This window comes from Eucyclogobius newberryi, unplaced genomic scaffold, assembly GCF_026437365.1.
Source record: "Eucyclogobius newberryi isolate DKJ021-1_F unplaced genomic scaffold, fEucNew1.0.hap1 SCAF_19, whole genome shotgun sequence".
Classification (NCBI taxonomy): Eukaryota; Metazoa; Chordata; class Actinopteri; order Gobiiformes; family Gobiidae; genus Eucyclogobius; species Eucyclogobius newberryi.
In genome coordinates, this window is record NW_027315823.1 from 23821256 (window position 1) to 23848670 (window position 27415).

Consider the following 27415-nt stretch of genomic DNA (forward strand, 5'->3'; position numbering starts at 1 on the left):
AATATTTCAACACTTCTGCTGTTAATTTTATGTAATGTAATGTATTCATACTTGAACCTCAAAGACATTTACAGTACAGGAGTATTGTTGCACAGTCTCATGAATACTGTGAATATAGTCATTTTATAGAGAAGGGAGGACATGCAGTAAACTGCCAGAGACAGGATTCAAACTCACTACACTGCGGCTAGCTGCACATGTGCTGCCACCTTAACCACTCAACCACATCATTAAGAGGATATTTAAAATAAAATGGGGAAATTCTAATTGTCAATACTGCCCACCTCCAGAAGCACAGGGGTTTGTTTTTAAGTTGAATTGGGTGAGTGTGGCAACTTAGGGTTCACAACATTTGTGTTTGCAAAGCACAGACAACTGAAATGTTAAGTTTGCAACTTATTTGTATTCACGATAACATAATTTGTATAAATTCAAATCTGCGCAGACGCAATGACGTTCAGCACGAATGCAGTACTCACTAAGAAGAAATGTTGAAAAGAAAGAAAGTTATTAATCTTGCCTTAGAAAGATATGCGTGATATGCAAGCATCATCATTTTACACATACAAAAGCAAAAAAAAAAGTTTACTTGTTTGCTTAATGCAGTTTTAAGCAATTCTAAAATTACAAAAAGTACAAGATGTTACTGTGCAAACTCTGACGTCAGTCCACACATCATTTTTGGAGCAGAGAAGCACAAATAAAAATACAAAACATGAACCAATAAATCAATAAATATGAAAGTATAAAACAATATATCATAGCACACGTTTGTACAATTGTACAGTCCAAAAGTCCCATATCAAAAGAAACAACATAGAAGCCATAGGATCATGTTCTGTCAGCACAGCAAATGAGAAATAATAACTTCAATTATTTGGAGGAAAAATGACATTTAAAAAGTTCTACAATTTACCCTTTCAAAATATTGAGATAAAAATGGTATGAGAGTTTTGTTCCTGTAATATCGTACCTTGTGACCTTGTAATTGTTACATCTCTAGTTTTGAACAACAATTCAAGTGCAGTAATATTTTTTTATCTCCACATTTGAAGGCTATATTCTTTTATTGGTCTGTGTAACATATGAATCTGTACTTTGGGACATGTACATGTTATACTGTACAGACCTAGTGTATATATGTGTACACGTCTGATGTGTCCTTTTGCTGAACCTTGTCATGTCTATTTTTTATTTTAATTCAGCTGTAAAGTCTTTCAAGGACAGAAAGAATATTTTTCTCCTTCACGTTTATACACAGAGCTGCTGCGTTCTTTAATGCCCCCTCAGGACAATATTTTTGGGCAGACTTTTTGAAATATTGTACCTCTGTGTGCCACAATGTATTACTGACAACTTAAGCGTTGAAACATATTTTGCCAGGAGAACACATACATTGAATATTCAAATTTTATCATTAAATTAGTCCTCTACTCCATGGGCAGATGATTTGCACGCAATTAATGCAAATATTAAATTAGTTTAGCAGCTTATTTTTCCTCAAATTATGCAATTTAAAATGTGAACTCAATCTTGATTTAAATATTTTGCAAAACAAATTCAAAGTTTATTTTTTTTCATATGTAAAGCCATGTAGCTTGAGCTTGTTTATAATGAAAGAAAGTAAATTGTGTAAGAAATGTAAATACTACACTGTGTAAAGGTTAATTTGTTAATTTAAGTACAGTACATATGCACTCAGTTATTATCATTGTGAACGGAACACAAAGTAATATCGTCACTGTCAAGGCCTGTATATCAAGTCATGCAGTTTAAATGAATGTGAGATCATATCAGATATTGTTTATGATCTGATAAACTGTTACCGACATGGATGAAAACTATGGGATCAACATACATTGCCTGGCCAAAAAATTAAAAAAGTTGCCATTTAGTTTCAATTTAGCAAATACAGTAGGTAGAAGCCTCCTGCTGGAGAACTGCTGCAGGTGATCTTTCAGCTGCAACACAGCATTTAAAACACATGTAATGAAGTGAAACAACCATGTGGAAAGACAAATCCCGTGGTCATGGAAAATGTCAGTTTTAGTTGGCATCAAGCAGAGAAAACATCTAAGGAGAAACAGAAACTAATGTACTACAGATCTGAACCTCAGTGAGAGTGTTTGAGCTGGAGAAGACTTTGTGCAGTCGTCACTCTCTCACATCATCAAGACAAGATCAACTGGTGAAACACCCTGGATGGCAATACATATTTGGACATTGCTTATGTGGGACTTTTTGTGGCCAAGCAGTGTAATTTATACTGATAAGGATCCTTGTGTATAGATAGTTGAGTCATATGAGCTGGCGGTGAGGGGCCTCACAGAGCATTTTGTGGTTTATCCAGCATCAAGTTCAATTTATGCATCATTTGTAAATAAATCCTCAGTAGTAAATTTGTTTGGGACAAACTGCTTTTATAAATGACAAATTTGTAACAGTTTGTTCGGTAATGTATCAATATAAATAAATAATGTAAACTTACATTTGATTTGTCCACTGTAAAAGTCTTTGGCCAAAGAGCTGGTCCCTCTCGTCTTCACCGGAGTAATTCGTAAGGTCACAGATCTTTATACAACAGTTTTCTCCAACCCAAAATCCTGGATACAGTGGTTCCCTAAAGTCATCCTCCTTTGTGTAGAGAAACTTCATGGTGTCAGAAACCTCATAGAAGGACACTGTCCCCTCTCTGAACTTCAGATAAACCCCAATGCGCTTGTGTTCCGGGACAGAGGTGAGCTCTACACTCTCCCCTTTGTGACTCACAGAGTAACATTTAGAGGTACGGTCCAGGCTCCAGGACTTTTCGTTCCCACCAAACGCAGACTGTATAAGGCTCTTTCGGTCTATGGTCTTATAGGCCAGAGCAATCTCAGCTTGGCCCCCAGTAACTTCCACTTCATAGTAGCAGCGGTCGGCCTGCAGGCCCTCTCTGCACAGGATCTGTTTCCTGGTGAGGAAGCGTTCAGGGCAACGCACAGCAGGGCCCCGTGCAGATTTAGGAGACAACTTCACCTCTTTGAGGTTTCTGGACAGGAGCAGGTCCTTGTGAGCTGTACTGGGGTCCAATGTGAGATCGCACGCATCTGAAAAAGCCAAGTATGGAGGTAAACACGAGTTTTGATGGATTATACTGCCTTTACTTCTTCACTTACATTGTAAAAAGTCTGCCCTTGTTTTGAGGTTAAGAGACACGGTCCTGGTAACGTCATCAACATCTACAAGAAAGTCAATATCCAATATAATATTCTGCTTAAAATAATAACCCTGGTTGAAAGCAACAGCAAGATACAATATACTCTGACACTGATGAGCACTAACAAAGTTACAAACCAGAAGAGTCATCAAGTGGCTGCATGAGATCCACTGCTATTTCATCTGACTGCGTAAGATCTAAGAAGTTTGAATAATTGGTTACACAATGTATCATACATAATCTTAAATACTGTGTTAAAGTAAAAACCATGAGAGTCTGTGTCCGTTTGCTTATCATCATCATCATCATCATCAGCATCTGTCCCCAATACCAGAGGATTGACTCCCGGGGCTACATTGAAATGCGCAAATGTGATAATTTTATCAACATGTTTCATGTGAAAATTAAAGAGTTACAGAAGTACCACACCATTCTTTGTTATTGCAGTAAATCTTGTGAGGCAGAACTCTTCCAGATGATTCCCAAACGAATCAACAGAGTTTTGTAGCGATACAAAGGGCAGTTGAAGATGGTCTGTGAACTCTGTGAGGTCTTCCTTACAGTGCTGATGCACAGAGGGCCAGTGCTGTGAAAGGCGACTGAAGTTATTGGTCACTGGAAATGAGCTGTGTTTCAGTTACGTACCATGAGGAAGTGAACATCACTGTCAATGTGGGCCAGGCGGTCGATCTGTGAGCACCTCCTCTTCACCTCAGCCGTCCCCTGTGCCTGCACTGCACTAAGAGCTCCCCGCTCTAGGGCTTGAATATGCCCTCGAAGTGACATGTAGCAGGTCTGAAGCTGGTCAATGACCTTCGTCAGCACAGCTTCACAAAAATCCTCTGTTTCTCTTGCCTTCTCCTAAAGTTTAAGTAAAACTACAATCACCTCAGTGTCCCATTTACAATGGGCAGTGTCTGAGGAGCTCACCCGGACCAGGGCATTTGTACAGTCCTGACGCTGCAGTAGCTCCTGGCATCTCTTCTTTAGCCTCTTCAATTCATCCTTGAGAAAAAAAGCAGAAACATTTGCCATTGTTTGTGTGAACCACCCTTGGGCTACAATGTGTAAATAAAAGCACCAAAATATAATTATTTTCTGAATAACTTAAATGTTAAAAAGAAAATCCACACAATCTAGTCCGGACCTCTTTTTCAAGAATCCCTGGAGAACCCCTGAAAATCTTTCAGGTCCCGATCCCAAGATTAGGAATGACTGCTCTAATGTGTCCTTGTCATCAATGGCAGCATCTGCCAACACATGCCTCTATGCAGAGTAGAGAAGCCGGATGGACTCATTTGAATCAATATCCCAACTATCTCCCACACCACAGAGGGAATGTGCATGAAACAAGATCTAACAAATATCAAATATCAAAATTGTACTTCCTCAGGCTGCAAACATGGCCCATCAGAGCATGACCTTTAGTCCCCCTGCATATCTTGGACCACTGTCTTTAACGTCCAATAACCCATTTTGTTTGTAATCAGACACGACTCCTGGGATTTTATTCTTTGTACAAGTTTCTTTTCTAAAGAGCTGCCTTTATCATGAGATAATAAAATAATCTAATACAGTCATAAAGAGTTTGGCACACCTGTTTCATCCTGCGCTCCTCTCTCACCGGGCCAAAGGTGTGTCCAATGTGCTCAGTGGAGGCACATACAGCACAGATGACCTTCTCATCTGTGCAGCAAAAAGTGTTCAGGGGAGAGTCGTGTCTGGAGCACCGAGGAGATCCAACCTGTCCAAGCTCTCTCTTGTGTGTCTGGCTCTTCTCCATGCTTCCAATCAAAAGTCCTTTTACAACACAAAAGTGAGAGGCAACAAGGCGCGCTTTTAGTTTAGTTTCACTTCTTCTCCAATACAACAAAGGAAAGGGCGTGTCTTCAGCTGACTTGCATAACGGAAAACAAGTAGGTGTGTCCCATCGTTTAAACATGAATGCTCCATTTGCACTGTAGCTCACAAATGCAGAAGTGAACTGGAACTGATTATATTTTAGTAAAACCAGGGGGAGACGTTCAAGTCTAACCAGTTCTTCTCTGACCAAGATTTTAGAACATAAAATATCTGAGAAGCACAAGCGTGTTACTCATTCAGCGTTACTCACAGCTGAATCTACTTTACTCCTGATGAATCCCCAGCAACACCAGCACGCTGCAGAAACACTGTCGTGTGTTAAAACTTTTAGCCGAGCGAAGTAAGAATAAAAACATGTCAAATGTACAAGCAGGATCCCAATTTTCAGTTTTATTAAAGTATTTACGGTAAAACAGCCATGATGAAGCCTTGATAAATAAGTTGTGCAACTTGCAGTTCTCAAATGTATACTTTCTGTGCAATAATGATAGAAATGTTTATTAAACCCCCTTACTTTAGTGTCTGGATGTAAAAATGAAGATACTTAAGAGTTGCGTTCAAGTCTGTAGGTTTAAGGTTATTGGTCAAGTTCAAGCTCCCTTGTGGTCCCAAAAAACATTATGTAGACAATATTTAAAAAAGGTAAATTTCTGAGTTGTAGACTACACATACAAATGTATTCCTGATAAACCGTAAGAGAAAACATTTATGCTGATAACCGCCTAAAGATAGAAGCCTTGCTGTTAATGGTTTCTGAACAAAATAACTTTACACAAACTGTAAAGTTGAATGTACAACACACTGTACCACAAAACATTGAAGGCAGCATTTAAATCATTTGAGGCGACATCCTTGAAGTCTGTTTGTCTGAAAGAAAAGACAATTGTCACTGAAGCAGTTCCTCCCATGAAATGGGTTTAGAGAAAACCTCTCGTTCGAGCCAAAGGTCGTAGTTCATTTGAAAGTCCTCAGGCAGGTCAACACGCTGCCCCAGGACGCTCTGCAGACAGTTGTCAACAGGCAGAAAGTCTGGGTTAATGTGGCTCTTATCGTAGCGCCGACTGTTGAATCGCTCGATGTTGGCCCTCAGCGCACACTCTTCAGCCTGGAAGTCCCAAGGCCGAGCATCCAGATCTGAAACAAAAAGACATAAAGTAGCGCTTAATGTTTTTGACACATTTATGAAAACTATATTTATGGTATTTCTCTCACCATTTCCATAGGCCCAGTCATCGTTCAGGCGATGACGGACTTTCTGGTAAATGGCAGACATTGTCTTCATGTTGCTCTTTCTCCACTGGCGCCCCAGATATTTAGTTTGCACTTTAAGCAGCTTCAGAACATATAGCTGCATCATGGCCTGCTTAACCTTCAGCGCCCTCTTCAGGATGGGAGCGGACTTGAACACAACCAGCATCTGGGAAATAAATAATTTTAAAAAGCACATATAGGGTTAAAAGGTTATTTTAGATTTAAAAAACATTACACATTTTAAAACATTGTTACCATTGTTCTGGAGTGCTTCCATTTGGTCAGTTTATTCAATATCCTTAAGAGATTGATGCAGGAGAACAAATTCCTCCAACAAAACTGATTGTTGTCTCCAGCTTCCTGTAAAAAGCAAATACATGTAGCAAATATTTTTACTTATGTATTATTACTGTTGAAAAAATACATTTTAGTATATTGATTTAAAAGAACATACCAAACTTTCAGCGGTTAACTCTGGGAGCTCATGCACCACACAGTACGGAAAGTCAAGAACTGATATGCTGAAAATAAGCACAATAGTCAGAGTCTTGTGCAGTCATAAACATGCATATGAATAACTATTACTGTTCTGGATGAGCAAGTGAGTAAACAACTACAAATGTTTGTCACTAGGCATAACATCTTCAGCCACAACTAGCTGGATTTTGGTCATGTCATAAAACAGTCACAGTTTCACACATTTATAACAGTCAACAACTGTTATAAATGACATTTCAAATAACTTTCATTGCAGAGAGCATTGTGTGCAGATTTATTGAGGCGTTTGACACGGTGGACCCTGGAGTATCACTAGAACGGTCTTCTAGAGATCTTGATCTTATGTCAGCTGGTTGACAAATTATTTAAAATAGGAAGTTGTTTTGAATAGTGTAGGATCAGAAGTGCTTGATATTACTAAGGTTGTTCCACAGGGGTACATTTTCAGACCTTGTCTTTTTACGTCATACTATATAAACAATATGCCAAAAAAGTGTTTTAAATTTGCACTAAAACTAAGTGGATGTTGTTCAAGGTTGCGTAAATTTACAGTCCCGCTAGTTATTCATACGCTTGAAATAAATTTTATTTAAATGATCAGCTTCTACAAGTGTCTGGGTATTTGGCTTGACACTAGACTCTTAATATCCATGTGGAATACCTTGCCAAGAAGCTGAGGGGCATTATCACAGCGCCTTGAGCTTTATAAGTGGTGACAGGTATCTCACACACCATTGAATCTTGTATCAAAAGCGAGGCCCTTTAGTTTGGTTTGCAGAGAGCAACATTGCCTAATGTTTATTAATAAGGCCATACTGTATGTGGGCGACATTATTACATTTATCCTTGCTCCTAAATGTTATTTGCATGAACTATCGTTACTAACTATGTACATGAACTATGTACATCAGATTGTCAGTTCCTTGGGTTAGCCAAGGACTTCCCTCAGCTTTTATGCTTAAGAAAAATGTTGTTAAAATGGTATATGTTTTTGTTTAATTTCTTGTTTTTATTTTTGCACACTTGAAAATGAGAGCTTTCCCTCAGTGTATTACGGAAACAAAAGATGTTTTTTCTACCTGTTCTTGGCTGTGATGTATGACATGATGTTCTGGTTGAAAAACTTCAAAATAAGTGGAATGCAGTTGGCAAATACAAGGTGCTGAGCCATGTACTCAAACTGCCAGAAAAACAAAACAAAAAACATTTTAGCACAATACAAGAAAATCTCACTGTAATACACATTTATTACTTATAATAAACTCATCAAACGAGTCCATACCTGATAAATGTGGTTGAGTTTGAAGTGTTTGAGGAGTAGTAAAAGAATGGCAGAAATTGCTTTCACAATAATTTCTTTGTGTCGGTTAACGTCCACGCCCAACTTCATACTCTGCAACACTGTGGTTCTGTTTTTGTCAGGGAGAGAGCCATTTTTAAGCATAAATGTTAGAAAAAAATATACACATAATATACACTATCAAGGCGTATACATATTTAGTAAGCCATTTTTTTTCTCATCTGAAGTCCAAACTTACGGCATTTCCTCTGGCAACACGTCAGCCAGGATGTTTATCGAGTCAGTCTTTGCTTTTGACGTAGGAGCCGCAGCGAGCAAAATCTTCAGCAAAGCAATCTGGGATTCACAAACATCAGATTATTATTAGACAGTAAGCAACAATAATGTATTACATTTATTATAGAAGGAAAACACAAACCATATACTGAGGCAGACTGGGCAGAATACCCTGATACAGCAATTCGGTTGCACACATTTCTATCTCCTCTTCGCCCTACAATAATAATGGTACATAAAAAATATATCACAGAAGATAATAATAATTTATGCAGTTTGAAGGACATAAAATTCTACTTACACCAGAGAGAGGCGTTTTCTGAAATTCTTCCTCCTTTATAGTCTGGATTTCAGCAATAGATACATACTTGTGCTGGAAATAAAAGATGTAAATTATAAATTAACTTGTTTAATATAAATGTCTCAATAGTAGAGATACAATAATGCAATACATTACCTGCTTTAGAGTCCTAATGCTTTCATGAATTGGCCGCGGCAATCCAACAACTGTGTCAGTGTCACTGAACAAACACATTTTTAAAAATTATTATTTTATCAATCTCATCAAGTGGACAGAATTCTGCTTATATTCTTTCAATATAACTTACTTTCCAAGAGTATAACCAATGAATTTACTTCTACTTGATTCCAGGAAATTTTCAATGTCTTTTTCCCTGCCGAAGTAGAAAACATGCCCTTTTAAATTCAATTATTGTAAACAGAAACTAGCAAAAGTTCAGTTTTATTATCAGTACCTGACTTTGGGAGCCCAGGGCAGGCCTTTTGGGAAAGACACTCGCTCTGATGGAGGGTGAGGGATAGGTGGAGGCATCACTTCGTCTCGCTCTATTGGAAACGTTTCTGTCTCGATAGAGTTATCATTGTCATCGTTGTCCTCCTCATCCTCACGAGCGTCGTCCGCTTTATAAGGGTCCTTCTCATTGAATGCATCCAGATTGTCCTGTTTGATTAGGGCCTGGAAAACAAGAGATAAGATGAACAATAAGGCAATTTATAGCACAGATATTGCCACAACAACACAGTATATTCAGGGTAGATCCAAGTTTGGTCGAGTGAAATCTAAGACCTTTTAGCCTTACTTTTTAGATGCTGCTACAATTCAAATACCAAGCAAAAGAACTAGCTTTGACTATTTTCTACTTTTTACTTACTACTGATAAAATAAGAATGTGACTTTTGTTCTTTTTTCTAATTTTCTAAATATTCTAATACAATATTATAATCTAACTTGAGTGAGTAGAAACATTTATAAAACGTAAAATATGAAAAACATATTCATGTCATATGGCAAAAACATGAACCAAGAAAATCTAAGACCATTATAGTTTAGATTTTAATTAATTAATGTATTAGTTCATTGTAGGATTTATTGCTTTCAATGCCTTATATTTGGCACTATCACGCGTAATACGTTAATGCTTTTAAATAGGGATGTCCCGATTAGGTTTTTTTGGCCCCGATCCGATTCCGAGTCATCTGATTTTGAGTATGTGCCGATACCGAGTCCCGATACGATACTTTTGTAACACATTAAAAAATGCACAAATGCAACATAAACAGGTTGTCCCCAGTTTTTATTCTATTTTTTTAACACTTAAACAGTGCACCTTTCTTTGAGGTAGCTTGAATAAAAAATGATAGTGCAAAATTTGAATTAAATAAAAATAGCGGCTCAACTTAAAATACCCAGTAGGCATGTAAACAAATAAGCAAAGTGTGTATTAAATGAAGTGCAACAGTGTTATAAAGTAAGGCCAGTAATGTGCTTTTCAGAATTGCACTCTTAATTCTCTTCTGGCTTAAATAATAAAATGTATATTTTTCTTGATGAAATCCGTCTGAATCCGCCTGAATCCGTCGAGAGTAAGCCACAGCCGAGTATTCTTCCTCGCAGTAGCCGTAGTGTCTATCATGCCATGTTGGGAAAGCAAGTCCTCATGTACGCAGAGTTGGCAAGAACGCGCGAGCACTCCACACTCCGCACCCCCATAGCTTTCTTCATATTAGCAGTGTTGTTGCGCAAAATTACGACCCGTTGCTTGTCGATGCCCCAGTTGAGCATTTTTTCTTCATTTTTCTTAATCTGTTTGATGCGCTCTCCTGTGTGGGATCCGTGAAATTCCCTGGACATGCAGGGTTGCACGGCGTAAAACAAAACTAGAGTTTACTGCCGTAAAGTGTGGGCTTTACGTAGAGCTGGGTTAAAATAATCGATTTTCCGATTATCGATTCGTACGTCCAAAGATCGATTTTTTTTTTTTTTAATTAAAATTCTTTTCTACATTTCCCTCAGTGAACTTCAATCTACCTTCAAGAAAGATAATTCAGGACTCCTGGATTATCTTTCTTTCTTACCTTTCTAAGGTAGATTGACCCTTAACCTTTTCATCAGTCTTCCAGCCATCAGTAACTACCAATACTTTAATATTTGCTGTTTAATATTGATATAATACTAGTTTTAATATGTTGCTTCTCTACAGTCATGAAGTGAAGGAAACGGTTCAAATACATTTTTCATTTTTAGTAACATTAACCCCCGGATCGAATCAAAATCGGAGCGGAAATCAGATCGAAATCGGAGCGAATCGGATGGGATCTGAGAAATCGGAAAAAGATCGATTTTGAAACGTAAAAATCGGAATCGAATCTTGAAATTTGAATCGAAACCCAGCTCCTTTACGGCAGTAAAATGTTGTGATCCATTCATGTGTTATACGGAGGTGAGAGACTAATAAGCTTAAAATGTATAGCGCTGCTCAAACTAATAAGAGTCAAATTTATATCTGATCACTGATTGGGATGCAACATCCGATTTTGATCAAGTCTGAAACCACGTGATCGGGCCCAATTTCCGATCACGTGATCGGATCGGGACACCCCTACTTATAAAAGGCCCCATACCCTGATATTGTTTATCTTATAATTAAGTTCATGTAGTTATGTTATACTTTATGTAACGTTTTGAAAACATGCTTTTTAATGTACTTACTTTGTGCTCCCGTCGCGCCCGTTTCTGCTGCTGTTCAATGAGGTCAGACGCAGAGGCCGGGGGAGACGCTGCCCTCATGCTGCGGACCACCCGAATACTGTCTTCAGGAAGAGGAGGGAGGCCCGACTGCTGCCGCCTCTCGACCTTCAAGCTTTGGAGCTGCTCAAAACCTCCCAGAGTGAACTAAAAATAAGGCAGATGTTGATATAATTTACGTCTGTTAAAGCTGAGAATAAATAACAAATGTACAACTCACCAGTATGCTTTTCCACAACAGCAACAACACTTTTTTCATTGGAAAGTGAGGGGCATGTCCACTGCAAAACTTGGTGACCATGCCAAAAAGCGTCACTGAAATTGGCTCATTGTTGAAAAGAGGAGATCCTAAAAGACATTAGTTATGTGAACGAATGTCTGAAAGAAACTTTACAAGTGTGTAAAAAAAATTCCAAGTAATATTTACCCAATTCTGATCTAAAGGTTTCTCTGATAACTCTCCATTCAGGTTTATCAGCTGGATCGTCCTGTTGAATTGTCTCCACCATTAAGTACATGATGTTCAACAGCACCCTCAGATCAGTGCTGTCTGCCAAGGAGATCGCAGGCTTCCTCACAGCACTAGAACAAGCTGCACTATTACTGCACAAATAGAATTATAATTGAAGCATGTAGACATATTATGCAAAATCAACTTGGTCAGTGCTGCACTTTATTATGACATGTAGATCAATGTTCAAAATTTGAACTAATGATGCACAAGAGTCATAGATTACAACTGTATATAAAAACCTACTCTATTTCCATATTGAGCAGTTCAACCAGGGCAGAAAAGGTTCCAACATCCAACAATAGAAAGATGTTATATCTCATCCAGTGTTGCACCTCCACTTCACAGGTGCACTCTCCAAAGGTTCCTAAAGAAACACAGATTCGAAACAAAATAGTTCAAATTAAATCATATATTTTGTAAATATCAATATATGAAAGTGTAATGAACACACCTTGAGCCATATAAAGAATAGCTCGGGCAACTTTGAGCCTCTTCTCTCGAGCGATTACCTCCAGACCATCCAGTAATCGCATAGCATGAGCTCTGTGCTGTGCAGCATCCAGCTCAGTCCACTTATTTTCAGACACTGGGTGAAAGAATACAAAAAGCTAACTAGTGAGACTTGATGATATAGGCCATGTCAGTGACTCTAAAAATGTCCGCTCCTTGTATCATCTAAGATAAGATAAGATAAGATATTCCTTTATTGTCCCACATGGGGAAATTTCATTGGTGCAACGCAGGTAGATACAGAGGTAGATACAGAAGAACAGATCACTTATAGGAAGTCTGAAAAACACTTTCAGTAGAAGAAGATCTCCTATAAATAAATAAAAACTCCCATAGACAAATAAATAAATAAATAAATAAATACCATTGCATGTGATCCCGACAGTAATTGCACATGAATATGTGTCACGACAGCACATAGATTGCACATGAATTTCACAGTAATTGCACATGAATTCCAACAGCAATTGCACATATGACAGAATTGCACATCAGTATTAGGTTAGGTCAGTATTGCGAGTGTTCAGTACTAACAGTTTTTGTTATAAAGTCTGACAGCAGCAGGAAGGAAAGACCTACGGAACCTTTCCTTCACACATCGAGGGTGGATCAGTCTCTCACTGAAGCTGCTCTCCAGAGCGGAGAGAGTGTCCTGCAGGGGGTGACACTCATGGTCCAGCATAGATGTGAATCTAGCCAGGACCCTCCTGTCCCCCACCTCCTGCACCGAGTCCAGAGCACAGCCCAGGACGGAGCTGGACTTCTTGATGACTCTGTCCAGCCTCTTCCTCTCCCTCTCTGTGATGCTGCTGCTCCAGCAGGCCACACCATACAGGAGCTGATGCCACCACAGAGTCGTAGAAGGTCTTCAGGAGAATATGGCTTTCAGAGTACCACCAGATTTGAAACCGGTCAAACCAGGACTATTTCAGGTTTTATATTAGTGCTGAATCAGGTCAAAAATATGACTACACTGACTAAATTAGATTTAAACCAAGACTACATTTAGCTGTTGGAGCATGTGTTGGAGATAAATAACTCTAAATTAAACAAGCAGTAGACCAACAGAAGACCACTGGAATTAACTGGTGTATCACTGGGCTTTGTGATTGGTTTAAAATAAACATGTGCATTTCTTACCATGTTCTCTGAATTCTTCTTCAAAACACTTTCGGTTCAATGAAAACTCTGGGCCTTCAGTGTAACTGTAGAGCTCTGTGAAAAACCACAAGTGAGTTCAGATATGAAAACGAAACAGAATAAAGACTGTATTTAAAGGCAAGCACACCTGATAGCTCCGCTGCCCACTTGTCTGTGTCGGAGTAGTCAAACTCAAAGTCCGGGGATTCAGAGAAACCCTGTGAAAAAAACCCTGTGTCATTTACATATAGACAGGAATGGTATGATGCTTAAATCGTACAAAATGAAGGGCAAGATTTTGAGTGATCAAATAGAGTAAGATATTACAACCCTGAAATCAAGAACATCCAAAAGTATTGATTTCTTAGCGAGAGTGCGAGAGTTAAAAAAAATAAAGTAATATTAAGCCTGTAAATCCCATTCTCTATTTGAGTGAGATGAGGGCCCTAAATGGCTGTGCAGGAAAACCAACAGAGGAACATACAACAGCCACGTTTTAAAAGTGTAACAATGGTAGATGAAAAGGCACACAAGTAGAATACCCAAACAAAGAGGTATTTGTTAATCAAAACAATATTTTTATCCACTTTTCAACAGGTCGTCAGATTCGTACCAGGCCGATGTTAGCTTCCTTAGTTAGAATCAAGCTAAACAACTTAACTTCATCTCAGTAGTTAAGGTTTCAATCATTAAAAGCACACACTATTAGATCGTTTCATAATACAGCAGCTGACTTAAAACTACAAGACAATAAAGGCCATCAAAACACGTTGTAAACATAAGAATGAAAATGAAGTTGTGCTAGCACTAGCCAAAGCTCCGACTGTAGCTAATATCACTGCTAGCTCTTTGCGTAACATCACAAAAGGAGCCCAGTGGATGCGTTTATTACCTCCGAGTCTTTTCTTAGATTGCGAGTGAATTCTCCTCTGCTTTTATTGGGAATCATTGCTCTCTGTTTGTTTACAGCCGCCGCTCCTCCGCCGTTTCCCCCGACGTCCATAATCCTCAGGACAAGGTCTTCTCGCGAGAATCGGCGAGAATCAGCTGTTGTCAAGCGCTCTGATTTTTGTGTCTGTTTCCTTTCCTTTTTTCTTTGATTTGAATCTGTATTTGTGTTTCAACGTTCTGTTTCAGTTATTATTTTTGATTGTTTTAGATAGTATTTAGATAGTTTTACATAATGGGAAGTTGAAGGTTGTGAAGACATTTTGAAAGTAAAAAAACTTACAGGAAGCAGAGCTGAGTTATGAAACGGAATCCCTTTGTGTCATCACTATGCGATGTGTCGTTGAAAATACATCCATGGAAAATACAGACAATTTACACACAACGGGCACATTTTCCTTATCCTAACTTTACAAGGATATTTATCCTTGTTTAAAATATGGTTGTCATATTAGCTGCCCATGTCCAACTAGGAAGTACAATTAACTGTAGGTAAAATGTGTAGTCAAATCTTATACATAATCATGTTCATGAAGTCATAATGAAATGTGCAGTCAAACCCGTCATATGCACTTTAATCTGGAAATTGTCCCTGCATTCTATCTATATTTCAGGCTTTGTTCACACATGTCCTTCCCTAGAATTGACAATCTACCAGGGAAATTCAGGGAAATTTAAATCTGACAAATTAAAAATATAGGGAATTCAGTTCTAGCTTCACTCACATGAAAAAGCCCAGTATGTGTGAAGGGGGCTAAGAATTGATTGGAACTCATGACAGAAATTCAAAGCTGTCACAGATTTGTTTAACTGTAAATATTGTCATGACATGAGCTTTTGGGTACAAGCGGATACATGCAGTCGAAATGAGTTTCCTCCGCCGGGTGGGCGCTCCCTTAGAGATAGGGTGAGGAGCTCGGCCACACGGGGGGAGCTCGGAGTAGAGCCGCTGCTCCTCCATGTCGAGAGGAGCCAGCTGAGGTGGCTCGGGCATCTGTTTCGGGCATGTCCCACCGGGAAGAGGTCCCGGGGAAGACCAGGACACGCTGGAGGGACTATGTCTCTCGACTGGCCTGGGAACGCCTCGGGATCCCCCCGGAGGAGTTAGAGGAAGTGTCTGGGGAGTGGGAAGTCTGGGAGTCCCTGCTCAGACTGCTGCCGCCGCGACCCGGCCCCAGATAAAACGGTAGAAGATGGATGGATGTAAATATTGTGCGCTGTAAGTATTGTCCTTATTGTGCTGTTTTTTTATGTCCCATTCAAATAACATGAATAAATAAACATACAAGTAAAATATTTTATCAAGGGTTTATTGAGGAATACAAGCAACAGAACATGTAAGAGTACGGTATATTGCATTGACACGAAACTTAAAGCCAGACAGTGTGCAACTTCTTTATCACAGTGGTGTTTCTAATATGGCATCAGTCCATACATAATATTAATAATAACACATTCATAAGTTTTTATCAATATGAACTCACTAAATTTAAACGTAAACCGGATTGAAGCTTGTTACAGTAAATCTATTTTCAAAAGGAAATGCATAAGTCCGGAATACTTGTACATGGTAGGCCTATAATACTCAAAACATTCCACTGTCAAGGTCTTGAACACTGGACGAGAGGTAACTGAATTATTGTCTCTGCATAGCTACCGGTGTATATTGCAGTGTAGTATTTCATGTAAGTAAATAACAGGATTTTAAAGAGTCACTGAGAGTCACAAGGCACCGTCTCCTGACCAGATACCATGATTACAGCGAGGTTTTCATCTCATGGCTGTGATTTATGCGTTAGCACTTTCAAGTAGCAAACGTCATAATGATAACAGTAATGTAAAATGAAATGACACTGAATGCCCTGTGAGGCCCTAAATTGTATTACAGGCGAATATATATTGATTAACACGGATATTAACTGTACTTGTGCAGGTTGCGATAAGAGCTTGAATCATTTGAATTAAACTTATATTCATAGGACAACCAAAATATATGAATTGAATTAAAGTCATTGGTGCTTGATTGGTACTGACAATTGATTGGTAATATATGTTCAATGTGAGGAAGCAATGGAAACCAACACATCTCAGTGAAGCGTGTGTTTTAAAGGGATATTTCTTCTTTTGCATTTCTACTTCTACTTCTACTTCTATACTCTAGTCTGTACCCATTCTTAAATCGAGGATCAGTCAAAAACACTTATGTCTTATTTAAAACATTGGATGGAATGTAATGAATGCCTAACACCAAACATCACTCCTTAAAGACACAGAAAGTTATATGTATTTTTTGCTTATTCATGTAAGTTACCTAATAATAAACAGACAACTACTGCCAGTGTAGGGCATATAATGACAATAATGTTCAACAACTAAAAGGAAACTGAATAGTATTCCCATTAGACAAATTTAGATTGACTTATCTCCTAACCATGTCCATTTTTCCTAACACATTTTATGCTCACTTAATCAAGTACAATTTAAAACAAAGGCTAAAGGTTTAAATAATTTGGTGCATCTTTCTCTCCCTTATTTTTGGCACAGTTCATTGACTTTTATCAAATATATTAATTATAAAGATATTTTGTATCTAAAACTAAAGTTACAGGAAAGAACATTTTAAATAAACCAGGTATTCAGAATATATACAAGTTATGGCCCAATCCTTTTTCAATGTGCAGTGCCTCTTCAAATTAGTACCTGTAAGCATAATAAATATGTAAGTTAGCTCAGTTCACATGGAAAGCATCATTTGAATGTTGGTACCTGTAGTAGTTTGGTTTGAACGGGCCGTTTTTGTTCAGGCCGAGGTATTTAGCCTGGTCATCAGACAGCTCCGTGAGGTGGGCATCAAATGTAGCAAGATGCAAACTGGCAACGTACTCATCTGAAACAGAAATTAGATGTCTGTATACACTACCGGTATATATACTAAAGAGTAAGTTATAAATAGATTTTCAATAACGCAAGTGGTTTTCCCTTACCCATCTTCTTGGGAAGCAAGTACACGTCCTGCTTGTAGCGTCCCTCTGGAGCGTTGTACAGCTCTATAAGTGCCAGGGCCTGAAATAGACCACATGCACTATCAATGTGGGTCATGTAGTGTATTTTAGACCCAGTTACAATGCTAAACACAGAGCTTCAAAACTAACAGCAAAAGCCTTTTATAAATCACAAACATTCATAATATATCTGGATTATAGGGCATCTCCATACTGGCACCACAAACAGACATAGACCAGGACTAAGTCTATGTCTTAGTTTTCAAACTTCCTATACATGCAATGGTATTTATGTATTTATTTATTTGTCTATGGGAGTTTTTGTAGGAGGAGATCTTCTACTGAAAGTGTTTTTCAGACTTCCTATAAGTGATCTGTTCTTTTCTTCTATATCTAAGCCAGGACTAAGCCAGGACTAAGCCAGGACTAAGCCAGGACTAAGCCAGGACTAAGCCAGGACTAAGCCAGGACTTAGCCAGGACTTAGCCCGGACTTAGCCCGGACTTAGCCAGGACTTAGCCAGGACTTAAAGATAAGATAATCCTTTATTGTCCCACATGGGGAAATTTCATTGTTGCAACGCAGGAAGATACAGAGGCGGATACAGAAGAAAAGAACAGATCACTTATAGGAAGTCTGAAAAACACTTTCAGTAGAAGATCTCCTCCTACAAAAACTCCCATAGACAAATAAATAAATACATAAATACCATTGCATGTGATCACGACAGTAATTGCACATGAATATGTGTCACGACGGCACATGGATTGCACATGAATCACAACAGTAATTGCACATATGACGGAATTGCACATGGTTAGGTCAGTATTGCGAGTGTTCAGGACTAATAGTGTTTGTTATAAAGTCTGACAGCAGCAGCCAGGACTTAGCCAGGACTTAGCCAGGACTTAGCCAGGACTTAGCCAGGACTTAGCCAGGACTTAGCCAGGACTTAGCCAGGACTTAGCCAGGACTTAGCCAGGACTTAGCCAGGACTTAGCCAGGACTTAGCCAGGACTTAGCCAGGACTTAGCCAGGACTTAGCCAGGACTTAGCCAGGACTTAGCCAGGACTTAGCCAGGACTTAGCCAGGACTTAGCCAGGACTTAGCCAGGACTTAGCCAGGACTTAGCCAGGACTAGACCAGGACTAAACCAGGACCACCATTTATGCAGTGTAGCGGGCAGTGATAGACGAGACTTACTTGAGTTGTGGCTGTGATGGAAAGAACAAAAGTAGGAACAGTGGAGCAGCTGAGGTTTAGAAGACGACCCTATGAAAAATACATAAATAGAGCAACGACAAGTTCAAGACATGTTCAAGTCAATTAGGTTGATTATTGATGTTGTTGTTGTTGTCATTACCTCTGCAAGCAGAATAACTCTCTTCCCATCAGGCCAAATTACATGATCGACTTGCGGACGCACTCTCTCCCAGGTCAACTCTGGCGTTCGAAGACTTGTCTAAATCATTTACATTTTAGTGAATACAGTTTATGACATACTTGAATAGTTAAATTGTTAAATATTTGGTTTGTGAATCCCAATAATTGCTTTTAACGTTTCAAGCCCTTTGTCTCACCACATCAATCTCAGTGTTGGAGTGTCCCATGTTACACACAATAGAGCCATTTTTCATTCGGTCCAGTTGGTCTCTAGTCACCACATTTTTATTACCTGGAGAAAGAATGACCATCAAGTAAAATGCATTTATAGGTAGCATACCAAACGAGAGCTAGTTTCTATGCCTTTGTGTCTTATTTACCAGTGCACGTTATGATCACATCCGCGTGACGAATAATTTCATTCAACTTGACCACTCTGAACCCATCCATGCTGTTTGACAAACAAAAGAATGTTGTTGTATATGTTAGTGCTTTGTCAATATTCAGTGCATTAGATATCGACAGGTTTCCATGGATATCACACTTACCAGCCCTGCAGGGCACAGATGGGATCAATCTCAGTCACATACACAATGGCTCCCAAAGCTTTCAAAGCAGCACAACATCCTTTTCCAACCTGCAAACAGCAAATAAAAAAAACTTAGCCGTGTACAGATGCTGTTATGAAATCCATCTACGGTGCGTTCACACTTGCGCACATAAAAATTGTCACTAAACCTGGACTTGAACAGGATCAAACCAAGTCTATATAAGACGAAACTAGGCTCAAACCAGGGCCTAACCAGGGCAAGTGTGAACACACCATAACATGCAATATGAAATTATGGGATTATTTACCTCCCCATACCCACACACTACCACCTGCTTTCCACCGAACATGACATCTGTGGTTCTCTTCAAGCTAAGGAAAAAATTAAATTGTGAAAACATTGTTACAGTGTATGAATTTGGCCTATCCATGGGTTTCCAAATTATAAGATAAGATAAGATAATCCTTTGGAAATTTCATGAGAAATTAGATAGAAAACTAGAGATGAACAATTTAAAGTAATATATCTTAATAATGGGGAAAAGGTCCTCAAATAGGAAGCTGGAAACCCATGAATATCTGTGAATATTGTAAATGCACAGCAATTAAAAAAAATGACTTTATCACACAGATGCTCTTTATGTTCTGAAACTTTGTGATAATGACAAAACATCCTGATTTATAATATCCTATCAATCAATACAAAACTGACAAAGACATTATTAGCAACTCACTGGTAATAATTAACAATCTGACGTTATATTTAGCTGAATGTGATATGGCTTTCAAGAAGACGTTAGATGGAACACAAAATCAAGGCCAGGTTCAATAAACATACCGGTAGTGACAAAAGACTGCCTGCCCTGATGCTTTATGTAATCAAGAGTTTATGCAATCAAACGCACAAAACTTTTGATGTAGTAAAACCATAAGACTTAGACACATCGATTAGCAGCAATTTGTCTGAGGGAGTCTGGTACACAAGTATTTAGGATAGTAAAAACTCCATGCCTACCCATCCAGAATTGACTCTCTGCAGCAATAGAGGTTATCAAATTTCTGTTTGGTCACTGAATCATTTACATTCATTGCTGGCACACACAGTTTCCCAGCTTTAGACAACTGATACAGCCTGGAAAGAAGAGAACAAGTGCATGAGTGATAAAGGCTTCTGAGTGTGAGTTTTAAAACGCCATTCTTTACCTGTGAACCCCAGTGACACTTTCTTCCACGATGCCCCTGATTTTCTTGAATACATTCGGATACTTCTTGTACATCCAGTGTGTCAAGTCACCTCCATCGTCAAGGATCTAAGAAGCCACAATCACAAGTTGTAAAATGTGTGACTTTATCTAAAGTTAATGTGATTCTATATGTAATCTACCATATTTGGTTGCCACCCCTCTGTGTTGACACAACGGTCAATGCACCACCAAAAGTCATCCTCGGACTCCCCTTTCCAGGCAAATACAGCTACACCTGAAACATAATAGCAAAAACCACAATCAAAGGACATACTATAGTGCCCAGACTGCATAAGTCCTAGCTAACAATCAGTACAAGCACTCGTTAAGTGTTGAACTTGTGTAACAAACATTCAGTAGCAGCTCACCAGACTCTGCTAGAGCAGCAGCCACTTCGTTCTGAGTGGAGTAGATGTTACATGCAGTCCAGCGACACTGAGCTCCAAGAGCCACAAGAGTCTCAATCAGCACCTGAAGTAAATGTAATGGATAACTTAAGTAACTCAATGTGAAGTTTGTGAACTATGATATTGTTCAAAAACTGTCGTGAAAAGTGGTCTTTAAAAGTATAAGTTGTTTAGATGTCAAGTTAAAGATGAGATCTTACTGCCGTCTGTGCAGTGATGTGAGTGCAGCCCACGATTTTGGCACCTGCCAATGGTTTCTCACTCTGTGCTCTCTTCCTGAGTGAGATCAGCGCTGCCATATCTGTAAACAACATGACAATCATAAGGCAAAAAACATATTTTAGATGTGATGTCAAGACTTTTGACTCTACCTTGTTCTGCGATCTCGATCTCCCGTCGGCCAAACTCGGCCTGTTTGATGTTCTTCACACAAAAGTCACTGCTGCCCTTCACGTTGACTTGGGTTTTATCCCGGGGAGAGGTCTCGTCATCTGAGCTATCTGTGTAGGATGCAGCTACAATAAAGGGAGATTGTACAAACAAACAGCACACATACAATGGAAAATGCTTAAGAAATAAAAAGATGAGTTGTGATTTAAGAAATTACATGGAAACATTGAAACAAACAGTGTACCAGAGCTGTAGCTGTCTGTAGAGGACTGAGAGATGGAGCGGGACAGGGAGCGCCGGCCAGTTTTGGTTGGGAATCTGCTAAATTCTTGTTTGTCCTCCACAAACTGGATTTGCTGAATTAAAATAAAAAAATATCAGTAAATACATCAATACATAGAACGTACAGTAAAAGCTAATAGACACACTTAATGCTGATAGATTGAAGGAAAATGCTGCTTGACAAATGCTGAATGTAGTGTCTTAGGTTTTGGTTGCTATTGTATTATTGTGTTATTCGTTATCTTCCGTGATGATATCTTTTTAATCTGAACACTAAAACTCACTATATCAAAGAATATCACAGCAAAATTAAAATAAAAGGTTCCTTCCAAGACCAAATTGACAGCTAGCAACATATTATCTTATCTTAGGTCTGGTCCATAAGACAAAAAAAGAACTCTCAATTGAAAAGCCCCAGCCATTTGTAAAGACTGAATCTCAATCTCACCTTGATGAATCGCCCTGCCTTATGCTCTGTACAATAAATGTGTTTAAATAATATTGAACACTCAGGGATCCTGTTTACACATTACTTATAAAGCTTGTTTTGCATATTTTAACTTTTACTTAGCCTGACTAAGTAGAACTTCAGGCTGGATTCTTAAGCAACAGGTTTGCTCAATGTTGTAAATAAGAAAGAAAAAAAGAAGCATTGTAAAATCTTCCTCATTCATAACCAGTCATCTATGAAACTTCCTTCCGAGCCTCATAAGTTTCCCTGTTGTGCTGTTACACAATTTAGTTAGGCCACCAAATTAATGAACAACCCATTGTAACCTGCAATGTCAAAGTGTCATTAGCTGTTAGAGTCCTTTTAACTGTAATAGTATATATAATTATTTAAAAAAACAAGACTTTTTCTGCGTACTTGAGTACTAGAAGCATATTTTCACTCTAATTTATTGAACTAACAATAATCTCTCTTGAGATGTGTTTTGATTACCACTGTGTAAATATACAAGTAACAAAGTAATTACGTTGATATTACTACATGACCTTTAGATATGACTTAATGTCCTCATGTTTGTGGTTTATCCTATGGAAATATCAGATCTTTGTCCTTCTATTTTGTATTAACTTTTGTATTATACTCCTACTTAAGAGCTATTTTAGACCACTCTTCCCACCTCTGATTATAACAGTCAGCCTTTGGGGTTATTTCAAGATGTTCTGGTAGTTATAATTGTCTTTTACGTTTAAGCAGCTTTGCAATCACCCAGGGGCTTCTGAACCTAATAATAAACCTCTGGCTGCTTTATTTAAAGTGAGGTCGTGCAACTGGTCAGCACATTGTTATCTTGAAATCCATAATAAATAACCACTGACCTTCTTGACAGGTTTGTGTGTGGGCACAGCGCTGAGGACAGTGGTCAGGTCTCCCATGTTCATCTCGCTGTTTTTGCTCACGGTCATAGCAGAATATTTCTCAGCCACATTTTCGCTTTCTTTGACTTCTTTGCTGGCCTGCTTCACTTCTGCTTTTGCCTCCCCGACGGCCAATTCTGACATTTCTGGTCAATAAGTCGTCCCTTGCGTTGAAATAACACTATATTCAAGAAGCTAGCGCTAGCTGTCGCGGCAGTGTGCTCCCGGGATCGCTCTGAAAAGAAGAGTCAAAGCGGCGCTAGCGTGCAAAGATGAGAAACGCGGCGTGGATCTTTCTGTTTAGTAAAAACAGCGTAACGCCACGTTTGCGTTAATCACAGTAATGTCCATCGCTTTGTAGTTGGTGTTGCGCAGGCGTTTCTCTGTCACCTGCGGACTGTGTTTGTGGGCGGTACCTTCAGACGCGTTCACGGCACGAGGGAAAAAGCCAACTCTCAAGGACACACTTTACAGAACAGATATTATGCTTTAGGAGGGGTATTTAATATGGAACTATACTATATGTAGGTCATTATTTTACATTTTGTTCATTTTTAACAGCAGTGTGAATTTAAAAGGGCTCAATAATAGAAACAGGACTTCAAAACTGCAAAACTGAAGTACAGAGCTCTCCGCATCAAAGCAGGACAATACAAGACAAAAAAATGCAATTATGGACTAACTAACTAATGACTAACTATATAACTAACTTAACTATAGTTAAAAGGTAATATACGTTTATTTTACATAAGTCCCCGAAACAATCCAGCACATAACTGCAACGTGTAGATGCTCTCAGATGCTGGCAGGGACAAAAAAACAAAAAACGTTAATGCTAGCTTTTGCCTGCACTATTGTTGAAAAGGACTTATTATAGGCCATAGGCTGTAACTCAGAATGTGGCTAGAAAATGAATTTCGCTCCACCACATCAAGACTACTTTTCAAAAGTGGTTTTCCAATCTCAAAGATATACTTGAGCTGGGGGAAAAAGTTCTCCGCATGATTTCTGCCAGTATTTGAGAAAATAGGTGTCGAAGTTGCCAGTTTACCCAAATATGTGACAAATTGGGCTGTACACCCATCTTCATACCTTCTTATTTTTTTCATTCTTTGATTGATTACTTCAGAAATTCAGATTCTCAGAGACATTACTACTTTCTTGGAGGATGTAAAGTGGTGAGACTCTGGGTGCTTTAGTTTGTGTGCAAACGTAAGTTAAAAAAACAGTTTTAACAATTTTGCATGTTATCGTTACGCACTTGAAAACTCTTACTCCACATTTAGTATTCAACTGATGCTTCAACAATTACAAATTCTCTAGTCTTGATTCATACTACACTATAAAAACATAATCTAAAAGTAGTATTTTAACCCTTTCAACACCAGTTGCCCATTTGAAGAAAGAAAACATAGGCTATTGGTAAAAGTTTTATTCTATAGAACGGATATAATTTTATGTAATGTATTTTCAATATGAACAAATAATTACAATCATAAAAGCAGTATTTACATCGTGATAAACAGGCTAATTAACATGTGTATATTTCGATCTAGTATAAGGCAAACTTTCTGCAGAATAGGATATACATACAAACAGAGGAATGATATAAGTATGATTGATGTCAAAATGTGTAAGTACAACACTGGTTTGATTTTTACCTTTTGAGGACAAATATATATCTTGGCAAATTGACAGTAAACAAAGATCAACCTCCTCGGATACATTTACCATGTTAGACAATGTCAATTTATCACTAGCACCTACACACCAAGCTAGTAAGTTATAAAGTTCAATTGGCACAATCTTTCTGGCAGAGGAAACATTTAGATCCTCTGATGTAGGAGGCAGATTTACATCCATACTAGGGGCACTCTTGACCGCTTGTTTCAGTGATACTAGGGGCACTCTTGACCGCTTGTTTCAGTGATACTAGGGGCACTCTTGACCGCTTGTTTCATCCATACTAGGGGCACTCTTGACCGCTTGTTTCATCCATACTAGGGGCACTCTTGACCGCTTGTTTCATCCATACTAGGGGCACTCTTGACCGCTTGTTTCATCCATCCTAGGGGCACTCTTGACCGCTTGTTTCATCCATACTAGGGGCACTCTTGACCGCTTGTTTCATCCATACTAGGGGCACTCTTGACCCCTTGTTTCATCCATACTAGGGGCACTCTTGACCGCTTGTTTCATCCATACTAGGGGCACTCTTGACCGCTTGTTTCATCCATACTAGGGGCACTCTTGACCGCTTGTTTCATCCATACTAGGGGCACTCTTGACCGCTTGTTTCATCCATACTAGGGGCACTCTTGACCGCTTGTTTCATCCATACTAGGGGCACTCTTGACCGCTTGTTTCAGTAATACACCTGCACTGTAAACTGTCCTTGAGAGCTCTCGCAGTGCTGCATCTTTACCACTTTCTGGCACCATTTCTCCATCACTACATGACATCTCAGAAACTGACAGTTTCAGTTGAAAAATCCTGGTGGAGAAGTCCTGTCGTCTCCGTGGAAACCATTTCACTCAGGTTTCTTCTTGGTGGTTTGTGTAAATTCAGCAGTGGGAAGTCTCGCTGTAATCTCTTCTTCAGAAGATCGGATCTGTAAAAATTAGACAAGGAATAGAAATTCATAAGTATTGATAGATTACTATTTTATTTGTGTTTTAGTTTTAGAATTATTATTTTATTTTGTGTTTTAGTATCCTATTGTTTGTTGTTTATTTTGTGTTGTGTTTTAACAGGGTAACCACTTTTCTCACTGGGTTTTCCCTGTATAAATAAACAAAATGAATGGAAATATGTAGACTCCTGTAGCTAACTGGATTGGTTTGATCTTGAATGAAATTTTATGAATAAACATAGCTGTGATGTTTATCTGATCTTCTATTGTTTTCTTTCATAAACAATAAGAAGAATTTAATTACCGGTAACTTCCATGACCAGGGTGTTTTTTGATGAATTTCTGGAACAGGGACAAGAGCTTCTTCATTCTGAGGATTTCCTGATTTTCAATCAGTCGTGCCCGGATGACAGTGTCACAGAATGCTGTATGTCTGCCGTACTCCCAGACTTTAGGTCACCTGTATAAAGCAAGGAAATGCAGTGATTGAAATATACTAGCTCACTACAAACAGAAATTTGCTTTGATTCAAACGTCTTTAAAATGATCGTGTAGTCATTACAATAATTTTCAATGAATTTATCTAAATATATGGAAATATATATATTTTATTTGATTACCAAAATGTTACCTTTCATCACTTGTCTTCTTTGACGGAAAGCTTGAGTATTCTTTGTAACACCTCTTGTGATAGAGGTGCCTTCAATAGCAACACAATCTTTACCTCTGGTACACATCAGGATGGATTCATCTGCTCTTGATTCAGCTGCTTTGACCAAACTTCCCAGTAAAGGAGAAGTAAAAGAATTTCAATCAAGGGTGAGCACAATCAGTAAACAATCGCAAAAGTTGTATTGCCTTTTTATTCAACTCACATCATCATACAGTCTTACGTACATTACATCTACACCTACATGTAATAAACTAGGCACATATTCCTATAGTGATCTGTTCTTTTCTTCTGGATCTACCTCTGGATCTTCCTGCGTTGCATCAATGAAATGTCCCCATGTGGGACAATAAAGGATTATCTTATCTATGTATATTTTGGCCAACTTATTTCACTGTGATTAATCCTATTTACCACGAGCAAGAGAAAACACACATGCAATAATCAGTATATAATCTACTCACCAGCAGTTCAAGTTTCAGCTTGGACCAATTTATCTTTCTTTGTCTTGTGAGCCTCTTTGATACAGTGATCAACCTTCTGCAAATGATGCAAACTGCAGGAAGTACATCCCTTGACTTTTTAGATGATTTTGTCTTTACATCTGTGGTAGATCTCAGTCGTTTGGGAGAAGGTGGCAGAGTAGATGTGGTAGATTCACCTTCTTTTCAGCACTAGTAATTCGTTTCTTGTCAATGAAACGTCTATAGCATGTAGGGTGAAACGTCTATAGCATGTAGGGTGAAACGTCTATAGCATGTAGGGTGAAACGTCTATAGCATGTAGGGTGAAACGTCTATAGCATGTAGGGTGAAACGTCTATAGCATGTAGGGTGAAAGCCTGGCTTGTTACTCTCCAGAAAATGAGAAAGATTTCCGTCCGAAGAAGCCACAGAAGACGTAGGATAGTTTTGTTTGGCGAAGTCGTCATTGTGTACACAAAC

The 27415-nt window shown here is 38.7% G+C and overlaps 3 protein-coding genes across 4 annotated transcripts; all 3 read right to left on the minus strand.

Annotated features, from left to right (window-relative positions):
• Positions 1-769: 769 nt before the first annotated feature.
• LOC140365691 (tripartite motif-containing protein 16-like) lies at positions 770-5073 on the minus strand. The gene is made up of 7 exons (XM_072452248.1): positions 4797-5073; positions 4130-4204; positions 3845-4060; positions 3629-3785; positions 3467-3550; positions 3159-3221; positions 770-3089 (listed from the first exon to the last, which is right to left on the minus strand). Exons 1-7 carry the CDS (start codon positions 4980-4982, stop codon positions 2485-2487), a joined length of 1386 nt encoding a protein of 461 aa, XP_072308349.1. The 5' UTR covers positions 4983-5073; the 3' UTR covers positions 770-2484.
• An 849-nt stretch (positions 5074-5922) lies between these two features.
• Positions 5923-14637, minus strand: strip1 (striatin interacting protein 1). The gene is made up of 20 exons (XM_072452249.1): positions 14490-14637; positions 13746-13815; positions 13598-13672; positions 12399-12533; positions 12191-12311; positions 11861-12036; positions 11654-11781; positions 11398-11580; positions 9143-9363; positions 8996-9061; positions 8845-8908; positions 8689-8760; positions 8530-8604; positions 8350-8447; positions 8094-8220; positions 7891-7991; positions 6768-6834; positions 6569-6673; positions 6275-6479; positions 5923-6196 (listed from the first exon to the last, which is right to left on the minus strand). The coding sequence occupies exons 1-20, from the start codon at positions 14598-14600 to the stop codon at positions 5949-5951; spliced, it is 2448 nt and encodes an 815-aa protein (XP_072308350.1). The 5' UTR covers positions 14601-14637; the 3' UTR covers positions 5923-5948.
• Positions 14638-15839: 1202 nt separating this feature from the next.
• LOC140365693 (S-adenosylhomocysteine hydrolase-like protein 1) lies at positions 15840-23571 on the minus strand. Of its 2 annotated transcripts, none has more exons than XM_072452250.1 (17): positions 23131-23571; positions 21767-21878; positions 21504-21647; positions 21333-21433; positions 21094-21196; positions 20866-20960; positions 20685-20791; positions 20497-20613; positions 19790-19853; positions 19480-19568; positions 19312-19382; positions 19129-19223; positions 18912-19010; positions 18752-18820; positions 17530-17608; positions 17312-17432; positions 15840-17245 (listed from the first exon to the last, which is right to left on the minus strand). In XM_072452250.1, the coding sequence occupies exons 1-17, from the start codon at positions 23311-23313 to the stop codon at positions 17239-17241; spliced, it is 1656 nt and encodes a 551-aa protein (XP_072308351.1). In that variant the 5' UTR covers positions 23314-23571; the 3' UTR covers positions 15840-17238. The 2 variants fall into 2 exon arrangements, with proteins under 2 accessions (XP_072308351.1, XP_072308352.1); XM_072452251.1 differs by having other exon boundaries at positions 21504-21632; positions 23131-23570.
• Positions 23572-27415: the final 3844 nt, after the last annotated feature.

Coding starts and splice junctions, on each gene's coding strand:
- LOC140365691 (XM_072452248.1), bottom strand. CDS start 4,982: ATGGAGAAGAGCCAGACACACAAGAGAGAGCTTGGACAGGTTGGATCT. Junction 4,205..4,796: donor AGGAGCGCAGGATGAAACAG/GTGTGCCAAACT, acceptor TTTTTTCTCAAG/GATGAATTGAAGAGGCTAAA. Junction 3,786..3,844: donor GTGATGTTCACTTCCTCATG/GTACGTAACTGA, acceptor CGCCTTTCACAG/CACTGGCCCTCTGTGCATCA.
- strip1 (XM_072452249.1), bottom strand. CDS start 14,600: ATGGACGTCGGGGGAAACGGCGGAGGAGCGGCGGCTGTAAACAAACAG. Junction 13,816..14,489: donor ATCTAAGAAAAGACTCGGAG/GTAATAAACGCA, acceptor TTTTTTTCACAG/GGTTTCTCTGAATCCCCGGA. Junction 12,037..12,190: donor CTGCTCAATATGGAAATAGA/GTAGGTTTTTAT, acceptor CTATTTGTGCAG/TAATAGTGCAGCTTGTTCTA.
- LOC140365693 (XM_072452250.1), bottom strand. CDS start 23,313: ATGTCAGAATTGGCCGTCGGGGAGGCAAAAGCAGAAGTGAAGCAGGCC. Junction 19,569..19,789: donor TAGTGTGTGGGTATGGGGAG/GTAAATAATCCC, acceptor TGCTGTTTGCAG/GTTGGAAAAGGATGTTGTGC. Junction 17,433..17,529: donor CTTGCTTCCCAAGAAGATGG/GTAAGGGAAAAC, acceptor TTTCTGTTTCAG/ATGAGTACGTTGCCAGTTTG.